This window comes from Bos grunniens, chromosome 6 (genome assembly GCF_055505025.1).
Source record: "Bos grunniens cultivar Pamir isolate PY7600 chromosome 6, Bosgru_T2T1.0, whole genome shotgun sequence".
In the NCBI taxonomy this organism is placed as follows: domain Eukaryota; kingdom Metazoa; phylum Chordata; class Mammalia; order Artiodactyla; family Bovidae; genus Bos; species Bos grunniens.
Genome location: NC_141170.1, coordinates 87,061,093 through 87,085,982, shown reverse-complemented (window position 1 = coordinate 87,085,982; position 24,890 = coordinate 87,061,093). Strand labels below are relative to the sequence as shown.

The 24,890-nt window shown below is 36.4% G+C and overlaps 1 protein-coding gene and 1 pseudogene across 2 annotated transcripts in view; both read right to left on the bottom strand.

The window, feature by feature from the left end:
* GRID2 (glutamate ionotropic receptor delta type subunit 2) overlaps window positions 1-24,890 on the bottom strand; it is a 1,632,436-nt gene that overhangs the window by 630,049 nt on the left and 977,497 nt on the right. For both annotated transcript variants that reach the window (XM_086406553.1, XM_086406551.1), the window contains exons 6-7: window positions 17,920-18,093; window positions 9,270-9,431 (exon numbers count right to left, since the gene is read on the bottom strand). In XM_086406553.1, the coding sequence (XP_086262679.1) occupies window positions 9,270-9,431; window positions 17,920-18,093 (336 nt within the window). The remainder of the gene's footprint in view (window positions 1-9,269; window positions 9,432-17,919; window positions 18,094-24,890) is intronic.
* On the bottom strand, window positions 1,887-4,810 carry LOC147370969 (DNA replication licensing factor MCM4 pseudogene; annotated as a pseudogene).

Sequence of the window (24,890 nt, the reverse complement as noted above, 5' to 3'; positions counted from 1 at the left end):
TACAGGCATTTGATAAATATCTGTTAAAAGAATGATAAATGTATCAATGAACAAAGTGTATTCTTGGAAACTGTTACAAAATTAACAGTAAGAAAAAATAGAAAATGCCATTTAATCATAGAGCAAGTCTGTAAATAAAAATAACACACCCACGTTGCATGGGTGCAATGCTACTCCACAACCTGTAAGAAAGACACTACAGCTGTATGGATAACAGATTAAACTGACTTCTAAATATTCCAGGGAACTGATTTTCAGACTGTGGTTCTGAGAACTGATCGTGGTGGGAGTCCATCTGGAGATTCTCTCCCATTCTCTTCCAGCGCAGTCCTGCTTGTATTCGCTTTACTTATTTTGTTTAAAATGTTTGAAAGCTTGCTGTAGGGTAAGTAACATCAACAAACTTAAATTACACAGTCTGAATACTCCTTACCAAAATATACAGTTAAATGTAGCATCTTATAATAAAGAATGCATACATGTGAAAATAAACTTTTCACCCAAAGAGTTGTTAAAAAATGCAGTCAAGGGTTTTGGAATAGTCTTTTACAGACTCATCAATGTACACACCAACTTCAGGGTATTTGAAAAGGCCATATTAAAAATAAAGTATTGTTTATATAATATCAACACACGGTGCCTCTACCCCTGATTCTTGGTATGCGTGTGTGTATTTTCTTTGCTGAGCTTGTGCTCAGTCGTGTCCGACTCTTTGCAACTCCCTGTATGATAGCCCTCCGAGCTCCTCTGTCCATGGAATTTTGCAGGCAAGCATACTGGAGTGGGTTGCCAATTCCTACCTTAAGGAATCTTCCCAATCCAATGATCAGACTTGCATCTCCTGTGGCCCCTGCATTGGCAGGGGAATTCTTTACCACTGTGCCAGTTGGGAAGATTCAATAATTTTGATTTGAGGTAAACAGACACTACTTCCAAGAACGACAAAACAGATAAATTGTATGGTACCTAGAATATAACACAGGAAACCAGAAATCTTGATATTTAAAACTGATTTGTTGTGTAACCAGCCCTTAATAATTCTTTTATTTTTTCTGAGACTCAGTTTTCTCTATCTTAAAATTGCAGAAAATAGGTTGCTGCTGCTGCTGCTAAGTCACTTCAGTCGTGTCTATACGATTAAGTTTATTTTATCTTGCTATTGTAGAATTGCATGAGTTACTAATAAATGTTTTAAGTATAAAGAGAGGATATAGTCTTTACACAATCTAAAAAAATCTCTTTTCAAATTATGCCCTTGATATATTTAACAGCAGAACACTGTAGCATTTTTATTAAACCAAGATGGTGTTTATCACCAAAATTATACAAGTTTGGAACTGGAAACTAAAGTAATTAGCCAATAAAAGTTTTCTTTTATTGTTATTTTTTAAATTCTATCATTTATTTGGGGAAAAGCTTTATATCTTAGGATAAAATGGCAGAAATTAACCTAGAACGTAATCATTTCCTATCATTTAATTCTGATTTTATAGTAGCCAGGAGAACAAGCCTCTGAGGAATTACAGTGAATGCTTTAACAGGGAAAATGACTCTGTCTAAGCCTTATCTCATATTATAAAACCCCAAGCACATAGATGATTGCTATTAGGAAGTTAAACACAAAAGCTATGACCCAGAATGCCATATTCAAAAGATTGATATCCTGCTCTCTATATAGATTCAAAGTCCTGTTGCTAACAAAAGACACTTCAAGAAAATTATCTTGACTGTATATATTGTAAATTGGAACCATGTTTTTACTTATTACAAAATGTGGGGAAAAAACAACAAAAAAGAAAACACATTTTACTAAGAAAAACTGAACCCAGGCTAGAAAAATTTTATGAAACCAAACAGAGACTAAGAATGTCTTTCTGTTGGCCCCTCTACCACAATATATGGCAGCAAGGGCAGTGACCAAGCGCAGCGGAGCTGAACACACTGCACTGCTCACCAGAGCTCCAGAGCAAGCAAGTAGCTTTTTCAATCACCATCAAAAAATCATCATCAGCCAAGGCACACCATGCTTTGTCAAATATAATATCTTTGGTAATTGCTGTGTCAGATTGTCCCCCAACATCTTCCAAAAGTTATGAGTATCTTTGGCCTGGTGTTTTATTCTTAGATAAAATAAATTTTCTCAGTGCTTCAGCTAACTCTTCTTTCCATTTAGGACAGATGGCGCTCATTTCTATAGTAACAATAGATATGTCCTCAGTGCCAGTCTAGGGGTTAACAGCATACTGCTAATAGCCTCTTTATGGAGGTCTGTTTCTTTACTTCAACTTTATTTGAAAATCATACTTTGGCATGGGCTTCAACTAAGCCATTGTAATGATTTCTGCTATTGAGGATATGCAAAAACCATCCTTCCACTCCTGCAGCTTCAGTGACAGCCTGACTGGCTTCCTGAGTTAACCTCGGCATCCAGGGCTGTGACAGCATGGCCCTTCAGCATGGCTGTATCCATGCACTCTTGTGCTTGCTTCCTGCTCTGGTGGTACAGAGTCATGTGGGAGAGAGCCAGATGCCTGCCACAGGCTCTAACCTGAGGTCTAACACAAGGAAGATAAAACTGAACTTTGATAATAACATGTGTCGTCACTGGATATTTCTCAATGTGTGTTTTATTAATGTATTTATTTTTAGCATTACACTGAGAGTCAATGGGCTTCCCTGGTGGCTCAGATGGTAAACTATCTGCCTGCAGTGCAGGAGATCTGGGTTGGATCCCTGGGTTGGGAAGATCCGCTGGAGAAGGGAATGTCCACCCACTTCAGTATTCCTGCCTGGAGAATCCCACGGACAGAGAAGTCTGACCAGCTTCTCTGTTGGACATGACTGAACAACTAACATACACACTGAGACTCAGTAGAATTTGCTACTTCCAGGAGAAGGCAATGGCACCCCACTCCAGCACTCTTGCCTGGAAACTCCCATGGACGGAGGAGCCTAGTGGGCTGCAGTCCATGGGGTCGCTGAGGGTCGGACACGACTGAGCGACTTCACTTTCACTTTTCACTTTCATGCATTGGAGAAGGAAATGGCAACCCACTCCAGTGTTCTTGCCTGGAGAATCCCAGGGACGGCGGAGCCTGGTGGGCTGCCATCTATGGGGCCGAACAGAGTCAGACATGACTGAAGTGACTTAGCAGCAGCAGCAGCAGGATATATGTTCATGCCTTGAGCTGGCAAGTAACCTCAAGCTTTTAGATGAGGAGAGTCAGCTGTTCCCTGACTTTGAGCAGTACTGGTTTTGTACTTTGATTCATCTTCTTAAGTATCAATACAGCATATGCCACTGTCACTCAGGAAAAGGGCACCAGTCTGCAGTACCAGCCATCCCCTCTCAGGGTCTTTCACTACATATACTGTCAGGCCAACATCACTGAAACCCTTCCCAGGCGTGCACTGGTCCCAGGGAACCAGGCTGTACCCATACTGCAGCAGCTGGGACTTGCTGGCCCCAGGGTTGCCACACAGCAGGAGGCTGATCTCAGCATGAAATCTGCCTCTTCCTGTGTGACTAAAACCCTTTTCTATTTCCCGGAAAAGCTGGAGTGATTTCCTTTTTGAAATCTTTCTGTTCTTAATTGCTTGGACCTGAGGCTGAAGCAAATCTCTTATAAATGCTTGTTTTTCTGGAAAGTTTTTTAAGCAATTTCACATGCTTCTCTGAAAAAGTTTCTGTTCTGCTTCTTTATCTCCTTCATGCAGACACTTTGCCTCCGTTTTCTGATAATGAATGATACCAATGAGGGTTCTGTCAGCAGACTTCACATGACTCATTCCTGGATTGATTCAATAGGAACAGCTGGATAGATGCCTGTAATGTTCACTCTGTCCCCAAGATGAACCTTGTCAACAATATCATTGTGAGCAAAAGGATGTCACCATGAGGCATCTGCCCTGCAAGCATATTTTCAGGAGACTCTCGGAGTCTGATCCTCTGCTTGTCAGAGAACACAAGGCAGTTGTGGGTCAGCACCACACTGGGGGGGCAGCAGGCACATTTGCAGGCTCAGTGGTCTGACCCGGCCCATCTCTACCAGGACAGTGTGGGTGCACACCCGACACTGGAAGGAGGCCCCGTACGTCTCTGGAATCAGCTAGGACATCCTGATCATCATGACACGGATGGTGAAAAGCTGACCGATGTCTTCCGGATTCAGTTTCTCATAATCAACACACTGAATGGATCTACTTGAATCTGATGTTCTAAGACTGAGTCAGGTTAACTGTCAAAGATCTCATTGATAGCCATGTTAAACGTTAGGATAACTTATAGTGGGAGGCAGGTGAGCTGTCTGTATGGATTTTTGTCAAATGATTTTAAGTGTTCGCAGTTTACATTTAAAAATGGCTCCCTAATAATAATTGTTTTCCCAAGTAAGTGTATGTATAGAGGTTCAACAGTATTGATGGCAATATTTTCATCTTTAGCCAGGTCAATAAAACCCCGAAAATTTGCTTTGCAGGTTTCCATATTTACATCTGTTCCTCAAATCACATGTTTTTGTCCTGGAAACTGCTCACTGACCATTCTATTTTCTGTTGTTGGCCCATACTGCAAAACCACCTACAGACACTTTTGTGCAGACCCCAAGTCAGGCCTCTGCCTCATGGGTATGCCTGTAACACCACTGTTGGGGTTTCCTCTGTCTAAGAGCTGAGAGTAACATATGTTGTTTGGTGAACCAAGAACAAAATCAGGAGGAATCCCTGAAGAGTGCATCAGAGGAGAGCTGGAAAATACTATGTCCTGTGCAACAGGGCTCTGCCAGCCAGTTCCAGGCCTGGCCAGCCTCATCTGCAGCTCTGTTACATGGGTAGAATCCTGGCATCATTGTCTCTGACACAGAGAAAGCCTGGCTCCCTCACTTGCAGGAAGGGAAGTTTACTACTCCAAAGCCTGAAGGACTCCAAGGGTACCTGGTAGATTACGTTCCCAAATGTCCCAAGAAAATAGTTTTTCAAAGCTTTAAAAAAATTTAAAGAATTAGAATTAAGTACTGAGGATTTTTTGAGGATAATATAAATATGTATTTTAAAAAATAAGGGAATAAACTACAAAGAAAGAAGAATCCAGAGTTATATATCAAAAGTCGGTCAGGTCAGTTCATTGTATCTACGATAACTAGTTTAAAAATATAATGGAAACATATCCAATCCATTATAGTGTGTGCATACACACACATACACACAGGTGAGCATATTCAAAACCTTGTAAAATTTCAGCAATGAAACAATGAAAAGACATACAAAGAATACTATAAATCTTTACTGAGGGTTATAAGAAGATGACTATATAGATAGATACCATGTCTATGAATGAAAGGCTCATTATTTTAAAAATTATAACTTTCTCAAAAATAATCTATAAAATCCATATAAATAACAACAGCTTGGGGGTGCTGATATTCTCTGAAAGAAATGATCACTTGAAAATTAATCTCTTATTATTGAAAAAAGAAGATAAATACAGAGATATCCACTCTACCAATTCACAAAATTGCTGCAGATGGGTACTGCAGCCATGAAATTAAAAGAGGCCTGCTCCTTGGAAGAAAAGATATGACTAACCTAGACAGCATATTAAAAAGTAGAGACATTACTTTGCTGACAAAGGTCCATATAGTCAAAGCTATGGTTTTTCCAGTGGTCATGTATGGATGTGAGAGTTGGACCATAAACAAGGCTGAGTGCCGAAGAATTGATGCTTTTGAACTGTGGTGTTGGAGAAGACTCTTGAGAGTCCCCTGGACTGAAAGAGATCCAACTAGTCAATCCTAAAGGAAATCAGTCCTGAGTATTCATTGGAAGGACTGATGCTGAAGCTGAAACTCCAATACTTTGGCCACAAAGATCTGCAAAGATCTGACTCATTAGAAAAGACCCTGATACTGGGAAAGATTGAAGTCAGGAGAAGGGGATGACAGAAGATGAGATAGTTGAGAGAAAAGATGGGATAGATGAGAAAGTGATGGCATCACTGACTCAATGGACATGAGTTTGAGCAGGCTCTGGGAGATGGTGAGGACAGGGAGGACAGGTGTGCTGCAGTCCATGGGGTCTCAAAGAGTCCATGGGGTCTCAAAGAGTCAGACATGACTTAGTGACAGAACAACAACAACAAGATAAATTATAAAGCTGCAACACAAGAGTTCCCTGGAAACCACCACCTCCTTCTTACTGGACATTATAGTGCTCATGTCAAATGCATTGTTTTTTTTTTTTTTTTAAGTCCTTTTATCTCATCCACATAATGAGAATGCAAATTAATTGAGGGGCAGACATTCACTCTTTTAATTCTTTGTACTCCTTGCACTGGAAATCCCCGATGGCTCAGCAATAAAGAATCTGTCTTTTGATCCTTGGGTCCAGAAGATCCTCTGGAGTAGGAAATCGTAACCTGCTCCAGTATTCTTGCCTGAAAAACCCCATGGACAGAAGAGCCTGGCAGTCTATAATCCATAGGGTTGCAAAGAGTAGGACAAGACTGAGCAACTGAAAACGCACTGCTCATATTAGTACATAGGCTTTGTAAAGTGTACAGCACATGGTCAGATTATAGGCATGTAGTGGCTACTTGAATGCAATTAAGAATTTTTTCACTAGAATATTCCCATTGAAATAAAGAGCCTGACCTCATCTGTGATGTTTAGCAGCTGACTTCTTTTTAAGCTGCCTTTCTTATTAGGCCCTACATATGGACAGGCTGATCAAGAAAGCCCATCATGGATCTCCTTCTTTGAAACCCCTGGAAAATTTAAGCCTATAAAATCTCCAGCCCAAGTAAATGGGAACTATTCTCAGCTTGTCTCTAAACTACTACAACTGTCCCACCCGTTCACAGCATTCTGCTCCAGCCAGCCTGGGCCTGCATGGGCCCACTCTGCTTTATTCGAGGTCCTGTGCGAGTAGTAAATTATCTTGTTTTGTGAAGTGTCATCAGCCTGGACATCTAAATGGGATAACCAAAACACTCAGGTGAGGCAAAGTAATATGATTGGAAAAACATAACTCTGTTTTCAAGCCTAATTCAAAATGTGAGAAAAAAAATAAGGAAACAGAACTTTTGTTATCATACATATCATTCAAACTTAGCCTTTAGATATAGAATATAGATATATTCCTTTAAAAAAATGCTACTGGCTTGAAAGTTTACAGGAAAAAATATACAAATATTCTCCCAAACAAAACTTCATAATTATCATATAAAATCATTGTTTTGATTATAAATTTTCTAACAGAAACATTTTACATATTGAATTGCTCCATAAGAAATACCTACATATTATAGTGTCTCTTCTTCCCTCCTACAGATACTTTCACTAAATAAGTGTCTCCTAAGCAACCTCCCAAACTATTATTCTGTCTTTGTGTGACAGCTTCCGAAGAATGAATATATTCAGGTTCCTGCATCCAAGCCAAGGCATGAATTAATAAATTGGCAGGATCAGAACCATGTTCAACAACCTCCCTTGGATTCATACCTGCCAACTCTCCGTAGAAATAGAGCTGGGGGATTTTGGCAACACCTTGAGTTTAGATTTGACTTATTCATTTTTCATTTAAAAAATCCTCCTCTGCCAATGTATTCAATGAATTTAATTTTCAAGCACTTCAGTTGATAAGAGCCTAAATTCTCATTAAAGTGATTCTTCTGCAAAAGAGGATACAGCATCAAGTGGAAAATGCAGGCTTTTCTCTAAGAGAAACATATTTTTCCCTCCACTTCCTGGTTTTTGTACATCTAGTTCCCTTTTAATGTTAATTTTTAGATTTTTCTCTGGCATCTCTAAACACTTCATATTTCATTTGACTAGCTATTTCTTTTACTATTTCAGGAAAAAAGGCAAATGCTTGCAGTAAGAAAAAGGATGCATAAAATGAAGACTATAAACTTCCAAATGACTGTCTCCTTTGTGTAAAGGGTACAGGGGAAATTTGTTTGTTTTATTAATCATTTCATTTTAAATCCGAGAAGCTGTGTGAGACAAATGGAAAATGCCAGCAAGGATGACATGACAAAGAGGCTAATAAACTGCTGGATGCTTATAACTGTGAGAGGAGCTAAGCAACATAAACTGCCTTCTGGGAACGGAGCGGGTAGCTGAGCTAAAGCAGGTCACAGGCAGGCTAAATACCACACTGACAGTGAAGAAGAATGCCATCAAGTACCCCCACATAGCTCACAAATGCACCAAAATATTGACTGTTTATGACTTATATTATTATTGTAAGGCAAATTAAAGATCACATCCAATGTTTTACCACATGTCGTCTAACTGAAAAACACCTAGATCTAGTGTTTATTTTTTTCAGGGGATGATAGAGAAAAAAAATGACTTTCTGTACTTTGTGACAGATACTGAATAATTTGAGCATCTCTGACACTAATGATACAATGAAGGTGAAATAAAATATTTCAATGATTAATTTTTTATCTGCAGAAAATTTCCTTTTGAATAAATAAATCACATAGACATGTTGTTTTCTGACCTTGAAATTTTTCAATATTTATTTCGATTTTATTTATTTTTGGCTGTGCTGGGTCTTTGTTGCTGTGTGGGTTTTTTCCTATAGTTACAGAGAGCAGGGGCTACTCTCTAGCTGTGGTGTGATTGGTAGTTGCGGCTAGAGGGCTCTAAAGCACAGGTAAAGTAGTTGTGGCTCACAGGCTTAACTGCCCCATGGCATGTGGGATCTTCCTGAACTATGGAGCGAACCTGTGTCCCCTACACTGCAAGGCAGATTCTTAACCACTAAGGCACTGGGGAAGCCCTTGATTTTTTTTTTTAATATTTAATTTATCCATTGCACTATTTTGTGCTCTGCATAGGCAGCAATATTAGTGAAGAAAAAAATCCTAAAATATATCTTTTCAATGACTTATTGTTTCTCTTTGCATAAAAATTAGGAAGACCAAAATGCTAGTCAGACACACGGTTGCCAGGGGGTAAGAGATGTGGGAATGGGATGGATTGGGAATCTGGGATTAGCAGATGTAAACTATTATATATAGGATGGATAGACAGCTGTATGGCATAGGAAACTATATTCGGTATCCTGTAATAAACCATAATGGAAAAGATTATTGAAGAAAGAAATGTGTATATGTGTATAACTGTGTCATTTTGCTGTACAGCAGAGATTGGCACAACATTGTAAAATTGACTATACTTCAATAAAAAAAATAAAATTAACAACAACGACAACAAACTAACGGATGAATTTTGAAAAAAGAAATGCTAGTTCGAAGTTACCTTCTTGATGGTCTCCAGCATGGAGCGCCCTCCCTGCCAGGGCTTGGAGTTCTTTCTGATACATGACAGACTAGCCATGCTGTGCCACTTCCGGTCCTCCAGCTTCTTATGAAAAGCGTTAGCAAGCAGAAGCACCGTGTCGTATATGTAAAGGTTTGAAATCTGAAAAGACATTAGACAGTAATCATCAGAATCAGAGATGCCAACCATCAAGAATAAGGAGAAAAGTATCAGCTCCGTTGCTTCTGTTCATGTCATAGATAGCTGGTTTACAGGGTTATTTATTAAGCAGAAGGTTTCCTTTTTTTCATTTCCTGGGCAATTTTGCTATTGAGAATGAAGTCTTGTCTGATTGTATGCCTCAACTGCTTTTTCAGCTTATTTAGGTGTGAGAGAGATGATAAAAAAGAGGAGTTTCGACAGAGGCAAGGCTGTTAGTGTCAGACCTTAGAAAATCACTGGTCCTTATTTCTTTCTGAGGAAGTAAGGATCTAAGGGCTTAAGATTGGAAGGGAAAATGAATAATACATTTTCTGAAGATGTCATATTTTTGCATTCTGGTTTTTCAGATGGAGAAATATCCACTTGATTTTACATGGAAGATGAGTGTCATAGGTGCCGGATGTCACCATTTGCCTATATGTTTGTGTCTATGGCGATTCAGTAATGAAAAAGTGAGAGGAAACAGCACCATTCATAAACATTACAATGGTCAAGGGTCTATACAAAATTATATACAGGTGCATTGCAATTAACAAGACAAATACCATAAACTGCTGTTTGTGAATGTGTGTTTATATTAATGATTTCTTCTTCTAAGGTAATCATATTAACTTCCCTCTACATAGATTTTAAAATAAATCACACAAATATTTGATACACTGTATTGCACTCTTACAGTTTGCCAGAATCACTGTCCTCACTGTTAATTACCAATGTTTTTTAAATAATTTAGAAATAACATTTTAAAAATACAGATACCATGAGATATCCAAGGTCAACAACAGTGGTTTAATGTTATATCATTTCCTCTCTGAAGAAAAAAAAAATCAATATAAAATAAAAAATGAGAACTCAACATAGCTATAAAGAATAAATCCATTTTAAGCATGTAAGTCTTCTCAGATATTTAGGAATCTTGTTATCACATTTTTTCTTGAAATAAAGGGGACAGTACTTTGATTGCCCTTTGCTTCTAATTAATCATGAAGGAATCTTATGAAATTTTCTGCCCACATCACAGCATGCTACTAAACTTCAACTATTAGGATGATGAGAATTTGAACAACTGTTAATAAGCACTTCCTAACAGTGCCTTTGAATTTTCTAACTAGGTAAATCTTTAACCACTTGTTTTTGTAGACTTTCCTTTAAAGAGACTTTCAACACTCTTATGCACCACATGAAATATCAGTTTGTTCTTTATAAGGAAATATTTGGACAGGCCATTCTCATCTTGGCCCCCACCCCATCAGATAATTCCTAGAGAAACGCCTGTAACTGGCAATGAATGAAGAGTAATGCTTGAAGTTAAAAGTAGCTGATGGAATGAACTTCATCTGAATCAGACTGAATACCCAAAAGGGAAATCTAGAAGAAACGTGAAGGATGAATGAGTTGTATCCAAAAGTGTGGGGCGAATCTTTGGATATTTCTCAATAATCTACAATAATTTGACCTTTTCTAAAACCTCTCATGACTCCACTGCCTCAAACTCTCTTGCTCTAAGCAATCTAACTTTATTTTGTTTCACCCTCTGACTGATTGCTTCAAGCGTGTAGATGAGATAGTTGTGGGAACATCCTCTGAAGTCTCTTTATCTGTCTCTAACTAGTTAACGTTCTCTCGTACTCAATCCATGGGTCACAGGCTGGGTGAATCCTACCCTGACAGCTTCTCAGGATTCTCCCCACTCCCAGGCTAGGTGGGCAGTTCTTGTTTTCTCTCTCGGAACACTCAGTGCATATCTCTATTGAAGCATATCAGAATGCCAAGACTTCTTTTAAATTGCTTTTCACACAGAATATAAGTTCCTTCTGGATAGGGGCTCATATTGCAATATTTTTGCCTTTTGCACTTTTTGTTTCCCTTATTTTTTATTTCCTCTTGACTTAGCCCAGAGTCTAGCACATATTTGGTTTTTGATAAATAGTTGTCAAAGAAAGAAAGTCAAAGAAAAGAAAGTCTAGTTTAACATCAGTTAGGTTTAACAGAAGTCAAGATGTGAGCGATCCGACAACTGGTGACACTTCTTACGGCACAGTCTCCTTTGCATATCTAGAGGCATGCACTTTAGCATCCATGCTGGGCTGAAAGGTCAGTGATTTGTAGTCAATACGTGACAAGTGTTTTTGACAAATGACTGCCTCTCTTTGTTTGCTCACATCCCAAACTGCAGAATCAAAAGGGGGAGATGACATTCTCTGAGCTTTCCATTATCCCTTCTTTTACTTCTTTCTTAGCAAATTCCTATTCTCCTTTGAGGTCTGTGCTCTTTACCATGGCACACATTACAGCCCCTCTCTGCCATTACCTACTGACCTCTTGGTCACTTTTTATTCAGATGAACTTTGCTTCTACTCTGGTATGACAAGAACAAGTGACTATTTATTAGACACAAATGAACAACTCCTCTAACATCTTAAATGTCAGCATCCCACCATTTGACCAATCGTTTCTATCTGCTCTAACAATATTTGTTTTCGACTTTACTGAACCATCAACACTAACCTCCTCTACATGCCAACTTTCCAATATCTGACACCTTCTTTGACGTGCTCTGAAACATTCTCCTTCCTTTAGTAGTTGATTGCCTGGTATGATTTCTAGGCAGCTCTTCATCTCAGCATTCTTCCTCTGTTTTTCTCTTATTTTTCAGTGTTTCTGTTGAAAGTTTAATACTCAGAACTAACTTTATTTGCAGATGTGAACTGACTAGGAGAGATGTGGATAAAATGTTATCTTTCTTGATCTTAACAAAATGCTTCTGACACAGAGACTGAGATAACATTAGAATGGTTTGGAGCAAATATTACTTCTGCTATGTTCAAAACAAGTTTGCCTTCATTTTAACAGCCTTAAACTGTCAAATCATGTCTCATCCATCTGGACTTCACGTAACTGACTTTGAATCTACACTTTATATCTATCATATTTTAAATTTTAGGCATATTATTCAGTGACTGTTAACAATTTGAATATTGATGTAAGAAAATATAAGCTTTCTCTTCTAGCTTTATGTCATTAACATATCTGATAGACATATTTTATTCATTTTAATTTGTGTAGTTTAAAAATTTTGAAAATACTAGGTCTGAGTGAAGTCAAAGTTGCTCAGTCATCTCCAACTGTTTGGGACCCCCAAGGACTATACAGTCCATAGAATTCTCCAGGACAGAATACTGGACTGGGTAACATTTCCCTTCTCCAGGGGATCTTCCCAATCCAGGGATCAAAGCCAGGTCTCCCGCATTGCAGGTGGATTCTTTACCAGCTGAGCCACAAGGGAAGCCCTAGGTCCAAAGACAGACTCTTTGGATAACTATAGAGAATTCCTTGCACTTCAAGAGTAGAATATCTATCAGTGTGGTTTTACTATTCCACTAGTTCCATCCTTACTAAACTGAGGGTAAGAGAAACTCTGGTGATAAGCTGTAAATATTAAAGGTACTCAAAGCTACATAATACATCTGGGCCATGTTCTAGGCTTATGAATTTTGCCTGAAGAATTGAACACAAAACAAAGTAGTTTAGCTGATTACTATTTGAGATGTTGTTGTTGTTGTTCAATCACTCAGTTGTGTCTGACTCTGCGACCCCATGGACTGCAGCATGTCAGGCGTCTCTGTCCTTCACCATCTCCTGGAGCTTGCTCAAACTCATGTCCATTGAGTCAGTGATGCCATCCAACCATCTCATCCTCTGTCATCCCCTCTTCTCCCTCCTTCAATCTTTTCCAGTATCAGGGTCTTTTCTAATGAGTCAAATCTTCACATCAGATGCCCAAAATATTGGAGCCTCAGCTTTAGCATTAGTCCTTCCAATTCAGGATTGATTTCCTTTCAGATTGACTGGTTTGATCTCCTTGCAGTCCAAAGACTCTCTAGAGTCTTCTCCAGCACTCACAGTTCAAAAGCATCAATTCTTCAGCACTCAGTTTTTCTCATAGTCCAATTCTCACATCCATACATGACTACTGGAAAAACCATAGCTTTGACTGCAGAGACTTTTGCTGGCAAAGTAATGTCTCTGTTTTTTAATATGTTGTCTAGGTTTGTCATAGCTTTTCTTCCAAGGAGCAAGCATCTTTTAATTTCATGGCTGCAGTTACCATCTGCTGTGATTTTGGAACCCAAGAATATAAAGTCTCACACTGTTTCCATTGTTTCCCCATCTATTTTCCATGAAGTGATGGAAGCAGATGCCATGATCTTAGTTTTCTGAATGCAGAGTTTTAAGCCAGCCTTTTCACTCTCCTCCTTCACCTTCATCAAGAAGCTCTTTAGTTCCTTTCTGCCATAAGGGTGGTGTCATCTGCATATCTGAGGTTACTGATATTTCTCCCAGCAATTTTGATTCAAATTATATTACTTTTAATTTTAAAGAAACCCATATATTGTATAACTTTTAAAGACAATAATAAGACTATGTTTTGAACTTTTTAAAAAACCTGAAGCCAAAATGCTTACTATCTTTTGTTCTTAGTAGTCTTTGGTGAAAATGTTTGAGTGACATTAATTTACAAACATTTTAATGTTTTCCTAAAAGGAAAATTTTTCACACCCTATATTAAAATCAACAAAGAATAAAAAGATTTACGACAATATCTAAATCTAAAAAAAAAATATTAAGTAGGCTTTGGTGACGCCTGTTCTTAAGGAAGTCCTATTATCTTGTTTAAAGTTCCTCAACCCATGTATTTAATAGTATATTCTTCCGGGAGATGGTGAAGGACTGGGAAGCCTGACACGCTACACTGCATGGGGTCACAAAGAATCAGACAGAACTGAGCAACTGAACAACAGCAATGTATCTGAAAATTAATTTTACTGTGTTAAACACTTGTTTCAGAATCTTTCTACCTCCCTTTTGAAAACTGGGACAATATACCAATGCCTTGTTCTCTTCCTAAGTATTTCTCTAATATTTCTAAATTACAACATTGTGATCTTATCTACAGCTTTATTAACTGCTCTGAGAAATTATTTTTCCGGCCTCATTTTAGAACAGTAAGGCATACTCTAACCACCTCCCAACACCTGCTCCTTCTGATCTAATGATTTACTTTCCTTTAAATGACTTTTATCTAATCTTTCCAATTTTAAGATGGAGAAACAGAAGCAAAAGGATTTGAATGTTTCTATTTTCTCTCCATTAGTAGCCAAACTAACATTAGTTTTGTGTGTGTGCTCCGTTTGTGTCTGACTCTTTGCGACTCCTTGGACTGTAGCCCACCAGGCTGTTCTGTCCATGGGCTTTCCCAGGCAAGTATTCTGGAATAAGTTGCCATTTCCTACTTCAAGGGATTTTCCTGGCCCGTGGATCGAACTCACATCTCTTGCATCTCTGCATTGGTAGAGGGATTCTTTACCACCATGCCACCTGGGGAGACAACATTAATTTCATCAAGCAGTAAATGGCTTACTTCCTTTTGTTTCATATATTGCTAAAAACTGTTTCTAGCTGAAAGGTATCTTTGACATTTATTTTGCAACTTCAGCTAATTCTGAATTTTAGTCTTTCTGGCACTAATTTAAAGATTGAGGAAACTTGGCTTTTGTTCTTTCTAAATATTACTTAGGCTTCCCCAGTAGAAGGACAGTTGCTGAAGCTGAAGCTCCAATACTTTGGCTATCTGATGCATAGAACCGACTCATTGCCAAAGACCCTGATGTTGGGAAAGATTGAAGGCAGGAGGAGGGGATGAAAGAGGATGAGATGGTTGGATGGCATCACTGACTCAATGCACATGAGTTTGATCAAATACTGGGAAATGGTGAAGGACAGGGAAGTCTGGTGTGCTGCAGTCCATGGGGTCACAAAGAGTGAGACGACGGAGCGACTGAACAGCAACAAAATATTACTTCCCTTTCTGTGTACACTAAAACATGTAACAGGCCAGAGATCTCTAGACGCTCACCGTCTTTTCTAGATGTACCCTCTTTTCCTCTGTTGTACAGATTATTGTGACTGCTGGGTTTCTATTTTCAGAGGTCACAAGAATCATATTTTCATACCTTTTTTTCTGAGTTTTTCTTTAAGGTGGATCTTGCTGATAAGATATATGTCTACATGTGATCCTTTTTATCTGCACTATGGACTCCAAGTTGAGAGAGGGTTGTTTCTCCCAGGGAGCCCCTTACTCTCAATTTTAAAAGTACTTTTCTTGTTATTTTCTTTAACTTCAGTGAGATAAAACATACACCAAGGCCAGACTTTTTATCAAATGCTCCGCTTTTAGTAGAACGTTTTAAATTCAAGAGCCCAGCATTTAGGCACTTCATTATATAAATCTTCACATATAAAAGTTTCTGTCAGTTTTCCTTTTACATATTAAACAGTTAGTCAAATTCTATTACATATAATAGGGATGCTAATACACAATAAATGCACAAAGAAAAGTAATCTTCCAGCTTTCTTCAGTCTGTAGCTTTGAGGGGTGTATGATGAAGGTATGGGGCAGGAGGAGTGTTACTTCCAGTACATCCTTAATTCATTAGATATGTCTGGGAATACCAAGATAAATAAAATATTTGTTCCCTGATTTCAAGGAAGTCAACTGAATCAGAAGGATTGTGCTGTTAGGCGAATATGCTTTGAAATACTGTGCAGTACCTTTCTGCTTTCCTCTCTGTTCATTACCTACTACCTCTTTCAACAGAAACAGCCTTCAATATCTCATGATTTTCTAAATCAAAGTTCTTTCATGTTTCTAATTAAAATTCTATCATTTCCACATCAATTATACTCAGAACCAATTAATATCAAAACATAGGTCATTGGAAGTAGAGAACTTAAACCCTGTTTAGGCTTGAGTGGCTCACTTTGACTTCTGTTTTCTTATCAATTACTTTCAGATCCAAATTTTTACCAAGGTGCAAAGCACCATGGTAGGTACGATGGGAAAAAGAAAGAAAGACAAATACTTAATGTGATTTTATGCTGTCTGGAGGGAGCTCATTCTAAAGGAGCTTAAAAATCTACTAGCAAAATTCTGTGGGCAATGATTCCGGAGACAGCTGTTGGGTAAATACATACTGCTCATTACAATGGTGGAGAAGGAAATGGCAAACCACTCCAGTATTCTTGCCTAGAGAATCCCGTGGACAAAGGAGCCTGGTGGGCTGTCGTCTATGGGGTCACACAGAGTCGGACATGACTGAAGTGACTTAGCAGCAGCAGCAGCCCCAGCATCACAATGGTAATAAGTATGAAGAAATGGCTAGATAAATGGCCATTTATCTGAAATATTCAAAGCTGACTAAAAATAGGGAAACTGTTATCTTTCAAACAAGGAAGTCGTTTAGCCAAGTCGCCTTATTTATCTAGTATTATTAGGAATAAACTAGTTCTCCTAAAATGATTTTTCCTGATTTTTCAAACTGAACATCTCTAAATACTAAAATACTATTTCTATTAAACATTTTGAAGAAATAGGTTTCTAAAATACATCCTATGTTTTTCTTCCTACTTATGAAATTGACCATGACTTTAATCTTTATTGGTATCTCAGGGTTACTGTTTAAATATTAACTCATAAACTAGCTATATACAATAGTGATACACTTGGGATTGTATTATAATGTAGAGTTGTTTTACAGAGAAGGTGCTGCTCTGATAGGATATTTGAATTAGAGTATCTGTTTGATTTCTCTTTTTATGTTTCTTGCTTCATTACAGGGCTTCCTATGCCCTATTATAGTTGATGTGCCTGCCTTTGTCAAACCTCCTTAAAACTGACATATTGAGATGGCCAGTACAAAGAGAAATAACACAAAAAATTCTGATAGGAGTTTCCTTAAGAAAAAGAAATAGGATCCAGATGAGTATTAAAAGGGCATTCTTATGTGTACGCTACAGGGACTTGGTATTCTTTTTTTTTTTTTCGTTTTGCTGCTCAGAGATTGTATTCATTTACTTTCAAATTCTTTGTTGTATTCTAAATAGCAAATGTTTCAGCTATCTCCCATCTGAGTTGGATAAACTTTATATAACACTACTGCATTTTCGGATTGCTAAATATTTTTCTGGTGAAGTCCTTCCAACCAGAAATTAATCTATAAAAAGGTATAGGCTTCTATATCCTTGTTATGCCAGAAAAGGCAAACAAATTTATTAGCTTAATAATTTGGAGTTTAGCATTAAGGAGTATCAATCACAAATTCTACCATGAGAAATGCTATTGATCTACTTGCTGAAAAGAGAATAACCTTTACTGATTATATTTTTACCAAATAGATATTTTGCTGTAATGAAATTTAGAACAATCAAAGACAGATTCTTAGCACTCTTCCCAAGTAGACTTATGAAATTGCTGGACCAAAAATGGAAACATGTAGAATTCTGAATGCAATGCCACCAGAAAATGTCTCTCTACAACTGACCAAAAGAAAAAAATCCTTAGAGAAATATCTGGGTGCTTAGAATATACCTCCATATTCTGAGCAAATGGATCCTTTGGATCACACAATGTTGAAGATATTCGATGGTTGCCACGGAAACATCGCTGACTTATATTCTGGGGGACTGGAAATGTCTGTCGAATGATGGTTAACCTTCCAATTGACCTTCTTACAAGTTCCTGTACATCCACATCATTTATTTCCTATAAGATAAGAAATGGAAGAATTAGAAATGTTATAGTACACAACAGAAACACAAAACTATTAATGAGTTGTTATCAGGAAATGCTAAGAGATTCTGTTACTGTAATACATTTGCTTAATGCTTAGCCCACATCCAAGTGGAAACAACACCACATGTTCATTAAAATAATCAACTCATTTGTAGTTGCTGTCTGTGCTTTAAATTATATGTATTTATGTATATAATTAATGAATGCCTAAATAATTTCAAATGAAGTGATGGACTTGAATACTTTTTATTTATAATAAGTTTATAATATGTTGAATACTTCAGAAAACTATGTGTTGTCTAAACATTGGAAAAGGTCACAAAGGAAGCTGTTATTACACTTAATTATTCATTAATGGATTTCAAGGTACTTTGATGACATAGGAAGATAGTTGTAATGTAAGAATTATATATATATATATATATATTAGCAATGAAAAGGGGGTTCTTAAGACAGTAGAGAGAGAAAGAGGAGGCATCATTTTTTAAGACTTTTCCCAATTATTTCTTAGAACTATTGGTGTTAACTCATGGACTTGTTTTGATAAGAAATAGATAAAATGTTCATTAACTGCTGACCTGATATATTAGTATATAATTGTGTTCTTAACATAAAGATAAAAACTTCTATTGATTAATACAAAATGAACTCCAGTGATGTTTATCCAAATTACTACTAGTTTGCATATAAGCCTTTGAGAACGCAAAGGAAAGCATTTTCTTCTTCCTTTTCCCAGTCACCATCCAACTGTAGACTTAAACTTTAAGATTTGACTCAACTATGGATGTGAAAATAAAAAAATAAAGTAATAAAATAATATTTTTAACATACATCTGTTCTAATTGAACATTATTCTAATTGGAATTAGAATAGATGTGATCAAAATAAATTTTACTTTTAATGCAGCCTTTAGTTAGGTAGTTTGTAATTCATGGTATCCATCTGAAATCTTTTAAACCGATGAAGTCTTTGTAATTAACATATTATTGCTTTCAACAGATTCTTGCTGCTGCTGCTAAGTCACTTTAGTCGTGTCCGACTGTGTTACCCCATAGACGGCAGCCCACCAGGCTCCCCTGTCCCTGGGATTCTCCAGGCAAGAACATTGGAGTGGGTTGCCATTTCCTTCTCCAGTGCATGAAAGCGAAAAGTGAAAGTGAAGTTGCTCAGTTGTGTTCCACTCTTCGCTACCCCATGGACTGCAGCCCACGGGGCTCCTCTGTTCATGGGATTTTCGAGGCAAGAGTACTGGAGTGGGGTGCCATTGCCTTCTCTGACAGATTCTTACAGCAACAGAAATAAAAGATTTGACATAGGATACATATTGGACTGCAATGAGTATTTGTTAGGTTTGTTTCAAAGAATTATCACAGAATAATGAAAGAGAAAAAGATAATTTACAAGTGCAAATTTTCTTTGTCATAGAACATATTAGCTTTAAAATCCATCCTTTATTTATGATCTTTATGAAATAAAGACTTTTCTGAAAATAAAATAACACCTGCCATCAGCCATATCTAGTATAATATCCTGGATTTCCAGTCAATTAATGTACCATAAAGATGATTTTTCTCTGTTTAAAATGCCATCTTTTTCCTTTAGTGTGTATCATTTCACTGGCCACCAAAATTTCTGTCTGGCAAAAGCAGGGCAGTTTTTAATTCTCTGCCATCTACTCACAAAGTAAAATTAAACACTGTCTACAGTGTCTATCAACTTCATGTTAGGTCTGAATTTTAAACAGGAAATGTTTAAAATAAATTTTTATTGTTATTCAATGATATTACATGTTTAAAAATTTTTAATATTATGCAGATAGGCATCTTGATTTTTAAAAAGCAGTGAAAAATTCTACCACTCTCATAATATTGACTAAGTTGTGTTATATATATGGTCTTTTTTCTTTAGCAATATGAGATTTATCAATATTTTGTCAAATACTACTATTTCTACACGCTCCACTAGTGCTGAACTACAAATCAGCATATTAGAACAAAAGCGTACATTTGTTAAGATCCTACTATATTTTGGGAAAAATACTAAGTACTTAACACATTATTTCATTTTCTGCTAAAAACCACATTCTGATTCAGATGTTGTTAATTCTCACTTACAAATAAAGAAGTAGGGAGATTCCAAGTTCTTCATCAACATACCCTTTACTCATAATGAGATTTTATAAATGTCATCAAAAGACACTCTCTGAAGTAATCATGTAAGGAATCCATTTTTCCTTACAGGAATTATTTAGATTAATATTCATGAGTGATAGGAATTAAAACAATAAAGATATATTATTCTAGAATTTAATAGCCTAATGATTCTATAAGGAATGGTACAGTCATCTATCATGAGCCAAAGTCTTTGAGAGGACTATTTTTATTTTATTTTATTTTATTTTTTTTTTGTAGCGGGCTCCAGCGGGCACCGCAGAACGCGAATACAGATGAAAGGCGGCCAGCGCCTGTCTGGGTTTACTCGAGAGGACTATTTTTAAATCCATAAAAAAGGATGGTTACCTTTTACAAGTTCTAAAAGCTGAAGTCCTCAGATGTCTAAATGACTAAACTATATCTGAGAAAACGTCAATTTGAATTGAATATATTTTGCCTATTATTATTTGAGGAAGGGAAAAGAAAGTAATTTTCTGGTAGGAAAGAATCTGCCATTCTGAATGAAGCTAACAGACAATCTGTCTCAAAAAATTCACTTGCAGTTTTAGTTTTGACACCTGATCTCAAAAATAGTTTGATAGTGATATGAAAACTTGATTAAGTAGCTATTTTATATTTACAGAACTTCTACGTTCCAGAAGATGCATTTCAAAAGTGGTAAATACAATGTCATGTAAACAGTGGAAGCCAAGTAAATATTTAATCTTTTAAGAAATATTTTTAAAAGAAAATTGTTAGGTAAACTGCTTTATTAAAATATGAAGCTGTTGCATAATCTATTGGAATCTATGCTGTTCAAATGTGCAGACTTTTAAAAATGTTAAAATAACTGATTTAAAAAATAATCATATGAAGAACTAGTTTACCACACACTCAACTAAGTCCCCTGTACTACCTAAATATGCTACTAAGTTATACAGACATTTTCTGAGTCTGAAGGAATTTAAAGAAAGTAAATTAAAAATTATTTGTCATTTTTGTATTATTTATTTCAGTGAGTATATTTATGAAATAAGAATTAATATTGCAATGAAAAAAATATGTTTTAGTGTACTTATTTTTTCTCAAGTGTTCTTCTTTAAGAGCAAAGCATTCAGCCTTTTTTTTTCTCCAAAAATTATTTACATGGATAATCAAAAATTATCAAGAGTCAAATCAATATATCCGAGAAAATATTCTTATTCACTTTACTGTGATAGTTTAACATAGGGTGAATTCTGAATGGAGTCAAAGCCAAGGAAGGGGAAAGCTAAAATATCTGGTAGGGCTATAACTCCACCAGAAACAGCCAATTTCCAGAACAAATCTTTTAGGAGAATTGGATCACTCCTGAATCCTTGTAGGATATCAGCTTTAAGCTTAAGTTAATAGAATTCCAGGGAAGGAATGACTCAAAATCTATTAGATCGGATGCCAATCTGTATTACATAAACTATTTCAGAATAGGATTCCTTCCTCCTTTCCTATTCTTTTATCTCTTAATATCTAATGAAGTTCTTGGCATATAGTAGGTATTCATTAAATGTATTGTCAAATAAAAAATTGAATGAATGGCAAGATTTCAGCAAACCATCTTTGAAAGATAGATCCCTGAAACTTTAAGTAGAGACACTGGGGTGCTTTAATAACTTTATCTATTATAAATAAAGCAGATTTTAGTAATGATACTAAGCAGTATGCTATGTAGTGTAATTTGAAAAGATTATATTATTGTTGTGTTACTGGTATGTTTATGCTCTCCATACTTTAACAAAAAAGACCCTTTGATGCTTCCATAAAGTTTAACAGTAATGTGAAATTATTATACAAATACCATGAAACATGGAAAAAACCAACTGCAGACTATAAGAGTGGAAAAAGGAACAGAATGTCAACTTTCTGCTTGACAGATTAGTAGCGAGCAGTTCAATTAATCACCAAATTAGAAAAATGAAAAATATTCATTACACATATTCAAATCTCAACCATAACAACAACAACTTCTTCACTGCAGAAGTAAGCAGTGATTAGCAGAGAATAATGGCTTAAACTAAAAAACTAGTATTTAAATAAGAAGTCAGGACACCAAGGGTCAGGTTTAGTATCATCAGGGAATGGAAGACTACATATAGCATTATGCTTCTTGCTGCTCTAAACAGTGTGTGTGTGTGTGTGTGTGTATGTGTGTTAAGTGGTATTGAAACACTAAGTGGTATTGACCTGCTCTGCCTAAAGTTACATCTCTTCTCAAGGACTAGTAAGGAGGGCTGTGGGTAAAAAACAGCCAAGGGTTTCAGTAACAAAGTGAAGTGACATTTATAACAATTTACGGTAGGAAACTAACATGTGAATGAGAAAAGAACTGAGGTTTTCTATACCGTGTTCCATACTTCTAATATGTATTTATGTATGTATATCTTCTTATCTGAGCTTCTAACTTGTAAAACTTAAATAAAGTGCTAGGCCATCTGCTTCGGGGCCCTGAAGGGATGACAATACTTATAAGGAAAGGCTGTTCTCTGCTGGATCACCTGATTGTAGGGAAAAGATAAATACCATTTCCAACTACTAGCGTATGATTGATTACACCATATGAACTAGCATAGCCTCTCATTATTATAGCATATTTGATGCAAATGAAACAAATTTACTGTTTTCAAGCTTTAGCATCAATTTGTATCACGATGCACAATGCCAACTTTGATTTATAGTTTCTTTGAGAAACTGTTGGTGCAATAAGATTAAGTAAATGTTTGCAACCCATTTTAAAATTAGCAACAAAATAGTAGCTACACAAAGCAAACTAATCGGATTCATAATGTCCATGTTCAAACAAAATGGGCATTTGCAAGTTGTTGGATTTTGTTGTTGTTGCTCCTTTTAGAGTTTATTATTTTCCTAGGAAACTTGAGGAATTCATGTTTCTCATTTTATGGAAATTAAGATAAATTTTGATTCATTTATTATAAACAGATGTATAAAACAAATAAAGGTAGTGACTCTCAAGTTTCCTGAGGCATATTTCAGAGAGAATGAGGTGGCTGGATGGAATCATGTAGAATTAAGAGGGCTGAGCACAGATACATATATGGATGGTATCTCTTAGGGATGAAAGTACAGAAAATATACTTGATTTCTGATTTTTTTTAACCTAGTTTAGGGAAAAAACATAATAACCAATGTAAACAGTGCAGGCTGTGACCATGAGATTTTTCAAAGACCAAGTGGTATTGACCTGCTCTGCCTAAAGTTACATCTCTGCTCAAGGACTAGTAAGCAGGACTGTGAGCAGAAAAGAGATAAGGGTTTCAGTGATGGTAAAAGTGAAGCTACAGTTATAACAATTTACAGTGGGAAACTAACATGTGAATGAGAAAATACTGAGGTTTTCTATACTGTGTTTTATACTTCTAATATTTATTGAGTTATTAGTCAGATTGTTTTTTGTGTGGATTTTTTTTTTTTTGTAAAATAGGGACTCAAATTATGAAACAATTGTTGAAAGACATCATTGGCCCTAATATTTTATGAAATAAAACTTAATGAGAAGTTTAACAGAATGAGTTACAATTTTATGAAAGATATAGTAAAATATAAGCTATTGCTCTTTCTATAAATGAAATACATACTACTTAAACTTCCTTTTTATAATATGAAAAAGCAGTTTCTTCCATAGCACAAACTGACAAGCAAGCAGTGGACAGATGGTCATTGGTGTCATGGGAAGCTCTCTCTACCTGGGTTCACATTTTCAGGATACAAGGATAACATTTGAAGTTAAGTTGAATATGGGGAAAATGTTAATTCAGGGGTCCTTTCTGCAATCTTACCAAAGAATAGAAAAGAACGGGCATTCCATTTATCAATTGTAAGTGTTAATTTGTTTGATTAATCCATGTCTCTAAAGAGGCAAGAAATCACTTTTCCCCCCTAGTCATCAGTATTGACACAAACAAGTAAAACAGCTCCAGTTTGTTTCATATCAAAAAAGCTGAGTGGCCTACTCCCCATCAGAAGGTGGGTGTGAAACAATAATAAGAAATTAGGAGGATTCTCTATTTCAAAAAATAGTAATCCAGAAAATATTAAGCTAAAGACAAAAAGTAACATAAAACTTACTGGCTCCTATAAGGTTGAAATTTAGGAGCATAAACTTCAAAAATATAATCTATAAGGAAAATTATTTTAAAAAGAAGCAACAACAACCAAAGCTTTAGACTGGAAAAGACTAAGTTTTAAATCCCATTATTACCACTTAATAGTTGCATAATATTTGACAAACCATTTGATTTATTTCAACCTTAGATTCTTTGGGAAAAAAGAGATAAAAATACCTAGAAAAGGTATTTCTAGGTATGTGGTTGGTTTGTTGTCTCCCTTTCCCTTAATCCATCCTGATGTTTAGTCATTCTAGACTGACTTAAAAACTTCATTGAAAAGCAGATCTGACATACACATGTTATCTGTGGGGATCTCTGAAGAACACATCTTAATCTGACATAAGAAATACACCGACAAATCATGTAGAATCAAAGTCTGGCAGGCAAAAAATAGGTTTGTAAAATGTTTCCAGTGCCTTTAAACTGAACAAAAAGAACCATCAAGAAAGCTAAA